The 10,315-nt window shown below is 35.4% G+C and overlaps 1 protein-coding gene across 1 annotated transcript; it reads right to left on the reverse strand.

Annotated features, from left to right (window-relative positions):
• Positions 1–5,766: 5,766 nt before the first annotated feature.
• LOC141631799 (uncharacterized) lies at positions 5,767–6,774 on the reverse strand. The gene is made up of 2 exons (XM_074444423.1): positions 6,698–6,774; positions 5,767–6,292 (listed from the first exon to the last, which is right to left on the reverse strand). The coding sequence occupies exons 1-2, from the start codon at positions 6,747–6,749 to the stop codon at positions 5,934–5,936; spliced, it is 411 nt and encodes a 136-aa protein (XP_074300524.1). The 5' UTR covers positions 6,750–6,774; the 3' UTR covers positions 5,767–5,933.
• Positions 6,775–10,315: the final 3,541 nt, after the last annotated feature.

The raw sequence follows: 10,315 nt of genomic DNA on the forward strand, positions 1-10,315 counted from the left end.
GTCACATAATATACGTTTGATAATGTAACCATGTTTTATACAGATGTTACTATATGTAGTCTTCACTAAGATGGTCACAATATCCAACAAAAATGGTCACATAATAATGATTTAATAATGTCGCCATGTGTTATACGAGATGATGTTACGAGTTTCAGGTAAGTACCCTTCACTAAGGTGGTCACATTTCATCACATATACATGCCACAAGGATATGTTAACATTTTAACATTTATTCACCATGTTTTATACAGATGTTACTATATGCAGTCTTCACTAAGATGGTCACAATATCCAACAAAAATGGTCACATAATAATGATTTAATAATGTCGCCATGTGTTATACAGATGATGTTACCAGTTTCAGGCAAGTACCCTTCACTAAGGTGGTCACATTTCATCACATATACATGCCACAAGGATATGTTAACATTTTAACATTTATTCATCACAAGACAATGCGTCACATTTTAAAGATGACAAATATGTCACCTTGTGTTAGCATATCTGTTACCCTGTCAATATTAGTTCAGACCAGCCTAACAAACAGTTACATTTATTCATCACAACAAATGTGGATACATTTTACAACTGTCAAATTTGTGACCATGTGTTATGCATATCTGTTACCCTGTAAATATTACCTCAATTCACCCTAACAGAGCCACATAACGCTAACTAGGGCACATTTATCGAGTTAAATTCATCACATTCGTCAAATAAAATGGTCACATATGAAGCTTACCGTTTACCACGGACGATTCTTCCTTCGTCTTCTTCTTTACACCCAAGAGCATTTTTGCCATTTTGACGACTTTATCAAGAGCGTCCGCAAACCCCCATCCCTCGACTCCGTCACATGCTTATCTTCCTCATCACTTCCTTCCTCCTCTTGATCACTGTCTTCCATATCCTCCTCCTGACCACTGCCTTCCTCCTCACCACTGTTTTCCAACTCCTCTGAAATCTCCTCTGAGCCATCACTCTCTTCATTTTCTTGCTTATCCACCGGATCTCTAAAGGAAATCCCCGATTTCGCTTTTTCTTTACCCTTCTGCGTCGAAATCTTCCCTTTACCTTTCTTATCACCTAGTCATCCATCAATAGTGGAAATAGTTAATTTTGTAAAACCCAATAAATTATTCAACCAAAAATTTACATGCATGCATTATTCAACAAGAAAATTGTAAAACCCAAATAATTATGACAGTGTTTACTCAACAAAAAAATTGTAAAATCCTTATCTGACAGTGTTTATTCAACAACAATGTCATAATACTCACATTTTAATCAACAATAATGTCATAATACTCAAAAAAAAGATAATTATTCAACAAAAATATCTGTTTATTCGGTTTATATACATAAAAAATAATCATTTGTTTATTTGGTTTATTCAACAAAAATAATGATGAAGATGATGAATAATGATGAAGACGAATTTGTTTATTCGGTTTACTAAAAAAAATCAACATCCCTAAACAAAAATCATACCATCCATTGCTTTCTTCGGCGGTGTCCTCCTAGCCATTTGTTTCTTGCCCATTGTGATGAAGACGATGAATAATGATGAAGACAAATTTGCAGATCAGGGATGATGAAGACGATGAAGATAATGAATATCTGGGTTTTTCTAGGGTTTGAAGAGAGAAGTTGTGGATGATGAGAAAACCTGATGAGAGAGGGAAGGAAATTATTTGACTGTGACTTTCTAGACTAATTTGATGGGAGAGGGGGATGGAAACCGTCAAAATAGGAAACCCAACCAACCATATATATATATATATATATATATATATATATATATATATATATATATATTTTTTTTTTATTAGGTAAGAAAACTAGGTTGATCCTCTAGGGTAGGACCAACCTATCTCATCCTTTCGAATGAGGGAGTTAAGTTGAAGCTACCGGCTATCAAACCACCTCGAAAGAGTTGGACATGAATGTCCAATAGAAGCCATGAAGTCAGCAACCTTGTTGGCTTCACGAAAGCAATGTTTAACTACCACTTCATCGAAAAAATGAAGGTCTAATTTCACATCCTTGATAATACTATAAATTTCCCACGGAATTTGCCAAGTACCTCGAATCGAGTTAATAACACATAAGTTATCACCCTCTACAATTAACTTTAAGATTCCTAAGTATTTAGCTGCTAAAATACCTTCTTTTAAAGCAAGTGCTTCCGCAACAAGGATACTATTGGATCCGCACTTTTTTGCTCCCAACAAAGCGACTTTACCATTGTGATCTCTTATAGAATATCCTAAAGCAGCTTTATTACCTTCTATTCTCGATCCGTCAAAATTTAGCTTTAGGAAACCGTTTGTAGGTTTATCCCACCAAATCTCTTCCTTATTAAAATTGTTTCTAACTGACTCTTCTACCTCGGGATTGTTGAGATCCTTAAATGTAGTCACATTCCATGTCTTAGTGCTATTATTACATAAAGTAATAAGTTTGCTGATACTTAAATTAACATTATTAAAGATAATATCATTTCTATGGAACCATGCATTCCACCAAACAAAAATAATCTTTATAAAGTCATCTTTTAGAATTAAATCCTTGAGATAATTAAGTTTCGTTAGAAACTTTGATTTGTAATAGTATCATAATTTGACAAAAACCCATTGAAACTAATGATGTTCAGGTCTTGGATGACAGACCCAATCAAGGGACATTCGTAAAAGAAATGATCTTTGTTTTCAATAGGATGGTTACATTCCTGATCAGAATGTCAACCTCCACTGTATTCAACAAACAGAACATGATATTATATTTTAATCTAAAAGAACTTCATATCAGAACTACCAGGGTCACATTTTGAAAGTATATCATAATGTAACCATCTTAAGTAAAAATGTGACCATTTATAGTTTAAAGACACCCTACATGTCCTCACATTACATACTATAACACCTACATATCACAACTAACAGGGTCACATTTTGAAAGTAGATCAGAAAGTAACCATCTTAATTAAAAATGTGACCATTTATAGTTTAAAGACACACTACATGTTAATATTCCATAATAATGTAACCATGGTTTGCCAAAATGTCACCCTTTATATTAAAAAACACACAGAACCTGTTGTGGCATTTCATTCTAACACAGCTCCTACATATCAAAACTAAATTGGTCAAATTTCATAAGTAAACCAGAATGGGCGCAATTTTATCAAAAATGTGACAATTTCAAAGATTTCAAGACATAACATGCTGTCAAGTTTCAGACTGCAACAAACATAAATGGAAGTGGTAGGACTTACGTCATTGTACAGAAGGCGCAGATCCTCGTCTGAAAGAAGGTCATCTGGTAGTGCGAAAGACACAGTCCTACATCCCTCGTCCTCGGTAGTCGAATCTTTCTCCGTCGGAGGAGCTTCGTCCTGCCTGATATCTTCAGCTTCCTGATCGGCAATCGTACTTTTCTCCGCCGGACGAGCCGCTGCCTGCCTGATAGGTTCCACGTCATGATCAAGTCCTTCAACCGGTAGTCTGTAGAATGATTTCTCCAGATGAAGGGATATAGGATACGTGGTCAGGTCCAACACCTCTATCCCGAAGCCCTTATGGATGGTGTAAGTTTTGCACTCCTCTTTAACTCGCTTCTTCACTGCCTCATACGGCCAATGTTGTATCAATGACAGTCTTCTGGCCTCAGGCTCACCCCTCCAAATCATTCGGTGAAAGTAGACTAACTGAAAGAACATTAAGCAGCCCCCAATACTTTTGGACTCGTTCCCTTTCCATGATTCAACAGAATAGTCAAATCGATCCAGTATGTAAGAGCACCAGTCCAGCTTTGGTATGGCAGCAACATCCTCCACTGCCCCAACCAACCTAGTGTCAACACGATTGTGAACGGTTGGGGCCAAGAACGATCCCATCGCAAACAACACAAACATTTTCTTAAATTCTGAACCACCTTCCACTAATTGCTACATCTCACCCCTAACCTTGTCCAACACTATTTCTTTGTTCGGTAAAGCACCGAACCTCTCTCTCCATCCGTGCAATAGCTCCTTATCGTCATTAACAGTTGGCACATCCTCACCCCCACATGGTAACATAAAGACATCATACACATCATGTTTACTGATTGAGAAACGATCAAACCTGTTGAATAACATCAGCCTAGTGTGCGTATCGTAGTGCTCCAACAGCCAATCAACCATGGTATGAATAAACTTAGACGCCTTCAGCTCTAGAAGACCTCCGAACCCAATATCTTCCACATCTATCCTCTGAGCTGACGATAAATGTTGTATGACATAGTGCAGGGACGCTGGTGATCCATGTCCCTCGACCGCCTTCAGTTTCCTATGATAGGACACAAACAATTTGTCGTTAAAGAAAAAATATAACATAAGTAACATGAAGTGAAGACTAACATGAAGAGGAACAATTTAATGGTTAACATACGTTCCTTCCTTCCTATGTCGTTTCTTTTTCTGAACCATTGCCCCCTCGGGTAACTTTCTCTTCGATCCCTGCCCAACCTCCACCTTCTTCGGTCTTTCGACAATTTGCTACTTTTCGAGAATCTGCTTTTGCAAAAAATTGGTCAATTTTGTAAACTTCAAAAACATGCCACCATCTTTGCCTAGTTATGTTACCATTTTAGCATGCAAATCACCCTAAAAACAAACATACATATTTGCATGTAAGATGGTCACCACAGAACATACTAAAGATGTAACCATCTCTGAAGAATAATGTAACCATTTTATAATGTGTACTATAATGCAAGAATGGTTACAGCTGAATACTAAAGTATATGTTACCATGTTAACATATATGCAAGATGGTCACATAATAAAGATTTTATAATGTCACCATATGTTACCATGTTAAGATATTTAGCCTTCACCAAGGTAGTCGTCACATTTATACGAAAAAGTGGTCACATAATATAGATTTAATAATGTCACCATTTTTAATATAGATGTTATGATGTTAATTAATGTATGTTCATCTAATGTCTATTATGTTACCATGTTAACATATTTACAAATCACCAACGTAGTCACATTTCTAACAAAAGTGGTCACATAATATAGATTTGATAATGTCACCATATTTTTTATAGATGTTTTGATTTTAATTCATGTGTGTTCATCTAATGTCTATTATGTTACCATGTTAAGATATTTAGGCTTCATCAAGGTAGTCACATTTTTAACAAAAGTTGTCACATAATATACGTTTGATAATGTAACCATGTTTTATACAGATGTTACTATATGTAGTCTTCACTAAGATGGTCACAATATCCAACAAAAATGGTCACATAATAATGATTTAATAATGTCGCCATGTGTTATACAGATGATGTTACCAGTTTCAGGTAAGTACCCTTCACTAAGGTGGTCACATTTCATCACATATACATGCCACAAGGATATGTTAACATTTTAACATTTATTCACCATGTTTTATACAGATGTTACTATATGCAGTCTTCACTAAGATGGTCACAATATCCAACAAAAATGGTCACATAATAATGATTTAATAATGTCGCCATGTGTTATACAGATGATGTTACCAGTTTCAGGCAAGTACCCTTCACTAAGGTGGTCACATTTCATCACATATACATGCCACAAGGATATGTTAACATTTTAACATTTATTCATCACAAGACAATGCGTCACATTTTAAAGATGACAAATATGTCACCTTGTGTTAGCATATCTGTTACCCTGTCAATATTAGTTCAGACCAGCCTAACAAACAGTTACATTTATTCATCACAACAAATGTGGATACATTTTACAACTGTCAAATTTGTGACCATGTGTTATGCATATCTGTTACCCTGTAAATATTACCTCAATTCACCCTAACAGAGCCACATAACGCTAACTAGGGCACATTTATCGAGTTAAATTCATCACATTCGTCAAATAAAATGGTCACATATGAAGCTTACCGTTTACCACAGACGATTCTTCCTTCGTCTTCTTCTTTACACCAAGAGCAGCTGCCATTTTGACGACTTTATCAAGAGCGTCTGCCAAACCCCCATCCTCTGACTCCGTCACATGCTTATCTTCCTCATCACTTCCTTCCTCCTCTTGATCACTGTCTTCCATATCCTCCTCCTGACCACTGCCTTCCTCCTCACCACTGTTTTCCAACTCCTCTGAAATCTCCTCTGAGCCATCACTCTCTTCATTTTCTTGCTTATCCACCGGATCTCTAAAGGAAATCCCCGATTTCGCTTTTTCTTTACCCTTCTGCGTCGAAATCTTCCCTTTACCTTTCTTATCACCTAGTCATCCATCAATAGTGGAAATAGTTAATTTTGTAAAACCCAATAAATTATTCAACCAAAAATTTACATGCATGCATTATTCAACAAGAAAATTGTAAAACCCAAATAATTATGACAGTGTTTACTCAACAAAAAAATTGTAAAATCCTTATCTGACAGTGTTTATTCAACAACAATGTCATAATACTCACATTTTAATCAACAATAATGTCATAATACTCAAAAAAAAGATAATTATTCAACAAAAATATCTGTTTATTCGGTTTATATACATAAAAAATAATCATTTGTTTATTTGGTTTATTCAACAAAAATAATGATGAAGATGATGAATAATGATGAAGACGAATTTGTTTATTCGGTTTACTAAAAAAAATCAACATCCCTAAACAAAAATCATACCATCCATTGCTTTCTTCGGCGGTGTCCTCCTAGCCATTTGTTTCTTGCCCATTGTGATGAAGACGATGAATAATGATGAAGACAAATTTGCGAGATCGGGGATGATGAAGACGATGAAGATAATGAATATCTGGGTTTTTCTAGGGTTTGAAGAGAGAAGTTGTGGATGATGAGAAAACCTGATGAGAGAGGGAAGGAAATTATTTGATTTGTGACTTTCTAGACTAATTTGATGGGAGAGGGGATGGAAACCGTCAAAATAGGAAACCCAACCAACCATATATATATATATATATATATATATATATATATATATATATATATATATATATATTTTTTTTTTATTAGGTAAGAAAACTAGGTTGATCCTCTAGGGTAGGACCAACCTATCTCATCCTTTCGAATGAGGGAGTTAAGTTGAAGCTACCGGCTATCAAACCACCTCGAAAGAGTTGGACATGAATGTCCAATAGAAGCCATGAAGTCAGCAACCTTGTTGGCTTCACGAAAGCAATGTTTAACTACCACTTCATCGAAAAAATGAAGGTCTAATTTCACATCCTTGATAATACTATAAATTTCCCACGGAATTTGCCAAGTACCTCGAATCGAGTTAATAACACATAAGTTATCACCCTCTACAATTAACTTTAAGATTCCTAAGTATTTAGCTGCTAAAATACCTTCTTTTAAAGCAAGTGCTTCCGCAACAAGGATACTATTGGATCCGCACTTTTTGCTCCCAACAAAACGACTTTACCATTGTGATCTCTTATAGAATATCCTAAAGCGGCTTTATTACCTTCTATTCTCGATCCGTCAAAATTTAGCTTTAGGAAACCGTTTGTAGGTTTATCCCACCAAATCTCTTCCTTATTAAAATTGTTTCTAACTGACTCTTCTACCTCGGGATTGTTGAGATCCTTAAATGTAGTCACATTCCATGTCTTAGTGCTATTATTACATAAAGTAATAAGTTTGCTGATACTTAAATTAACATTATTAAAGATAATATCATTTCTATGGAACCATGCATTCCACCAAACAAAAATAATCTTTATAAAGTCATCTTTTAGAATTAAATCCTTGAGATAATTAAGTTTCGTTAGAAACTTTGATTTGTAATAGTATCATAATTTGACAAAAACCCATTGAAACTAATGATGTTCAGGTCTTGGATGACAGACCCAATCAAGGGACATTCGTAAAAGAAATGATCTTTGTTTTCAATAGGATTGTTGCACAGAACACAATGAGGTGGGACATCAATATGACTCTTGAGAAGTCTACTTTTTGTTGGAAGGCCGTCAACGCAGGCTTTCCAAAGAAAAAATTTCAATTTAGGAGGAATATTTAATTTCCAAATCCACTGAAATTCGCATTTGTCAAGAGCTTGATCGAACTCTCTTCTCTTTTTGTCATTTCCAATGCTAGACGGGTCATTTTCGCCCATTTATAACAATATGGTATCAATTTAACTCGTCTCTTTGTTGTGACGGATACCTTCCGTCACAAGGGAGACTAATTGTTTAAGGATATATCAAGTTAAAGCAGTTTTAAACGAGGTGTACTGCAAAGTCTAGAAGTCTAACGCAATTTTCACTTGCCGTTGTTCCCGCCAAATCCCCAATTTGTCTTAAAAATCCCCAATTTGTTCCCGCCATTTCCCAAAACCCTAAATTTATCGCGCAACTCTCTCTCTCTCTCTCTCTCTCTCTCTCTCTCTTTCTCTCAATCATCATCTTTCCGACTGCAATCGAACATCCATTTTCCAAACCCTAATCATCCAGGTATTGTCGTCTATCACTTTGTTAATTTATCTTAATCTTAGCTCAATTGTTATAATTTTCATTGCAATAATCAAACCCTAAGATTTGCGAATTTTAATCCTATAATTTTTGTGAAATCAAGGTTATAATTTAGAATGATGCGATAAGATGCTGATAATCGACGAGATGATATGTTAGTTGATGGCCCCGATTTTCAAAACCCTAACCCTAATCAAGGAAATGCAATTGCCGATGAATTTAATGCTAATTATCTCAAAGTTTACTACGGTAAGATCCAGGTTTTATACATTTTCCGTCTTTTTTTGATATAATTTTTGTTTTTTGTTTTTGAGATGAGTATGAAATTTGACTTGTGTGTGTTATATTTCAAATGAAGTTGTTTCCGTATTCGATATGTTCAAATGGATGTCTTACGGAAATGGTACGGTAATCATTTCGCGATACGTCATTTTGCTCTCGTAGTTTTCGGTAGTTTAATGTAATTGAAATCTGAAATCTTTTTGTGTTCTTCAGATATCGGTAGATGGAAAGCATCCTTCATGTGATCAGTCATACTTTAGTAGAAGGGAATTTTCGTTCACATTGGATAGTGATATATATCTCCGCTATCAATCATTTAAGAGTGTTGCGGAATTTGAGAGCTCAGTCAAGGAGAAATGCCCCTTCAAAATCGATATCGGCCCCTGTTTTGTAATGATGTATGGTTTCTCTTCTTGTTTGTATTTTGAATTTTGGTGGTTGATATTATATTACTCATATCATTGTTTGATTATCATGTGTTACTTCTTATTGTTTGTGAGTTGTGACGGAAGCTACTTTTATGTGTCATGTATGTACCTGGTTTAGGAATGTTTTTACCGTACAGTATTTGGGTCTCTAACTAAGTTGTTAACTGAATCAGTACATTTGTTGAGGGAATTTCTAGTTGTAGTTGGCATATACTCCGTAGTTTGAATGTGTTCAATTTATAAGAAGGGTTTGGTTGCACCTGTAAGGAAGCGATAGAGTCACTTTATCTAAAGGAGGTTTATCTTAAAACAATTAGAAATAGGAGTCACTCCTTGTTTTAAAATCTGATCCACTCACCATTCTTTTGTCAATGTGGAACACTCAAACATGGAAAAACATATAAAACATGTGCTCTTGAACAGAATGCTTTCTTACTTCAGTGCTGTCATTGAAATAAACCTGCTCCCATTACAGTTTTTTTTGGTGGACAATTTGGTGTAATTTTATGTCAACTTGGCCTTTTGATCTTCTATTGTGTTTTAGAGTTGTTTTTCAAACTGTATAAGCAAATTTTGTCTTTGCTGGTAATCATTTGATGAATTATCGGTGATAATAACGCCACACCAAAAAATATACTCGCCACTCAAAACCCACCTTACAAAAGTCAAGTTATTAAAATAATGCTCTACATAGCGAGTGGCAGAGTACATTTCATCTTTGGCATGATCATTCCTTTGAATTACACGTGGTATTTTTGCAAAACATGATTCCGCAGACTTGCGTCTCGAAAATTTGACCTATGGACTATTCTTTGTCTAATTATCGTGTACTTGAACTTCTCTCTGACCATCCAAGCGACACGCCTATGCACAAATTACTCCTGTGGAGAGAGAGCTCGTATTTGATATAGTATGATATGCAACTACTAAGCACTCCGTATCGCCCAACATATTGGGTAAATTAGTATGCCTTTTGCTTATGATTCATTTGATTTTGCAGGATATGACGGATTACGACGATGTCGATTTTTTGCCGCTCCGGGGTGACATATGTTGTGATTGTTGGCTTCGATGCCGATTACTATTAAAGTTGTCGAAAC

Source organism: Silene latifolia, chromosome 2 (genome assembly GCF_048544455.1).
Source record: "Silene latifolia isolate original U9 population chromosome 2, ASM4854445v1, whole genome shotgun sequence".
Lineage (NCBI taxonomy): Eukaryota > Viridiplantae > Streptophyta > Magnoliopsida > Caryophyllales > Caryophyllaceae > Silene > Silene latifolia.

Coding starts and splice junctions, on each gene's coding strand:
- LOC141631799 (XM_074444423.1), bottom strand. CDS start 6,749: ATGGGCAAGAAACAAATGGCTAGGAGGACACCGCCGAAGAAAGCAATG. Junction 6,293..6,697: donor GCCGAAGAAAGCAATGGATG/GTATGATTTTTG, acceptor ATGGATGACTAG/GTGATAAGAAAGGTAAAGGG.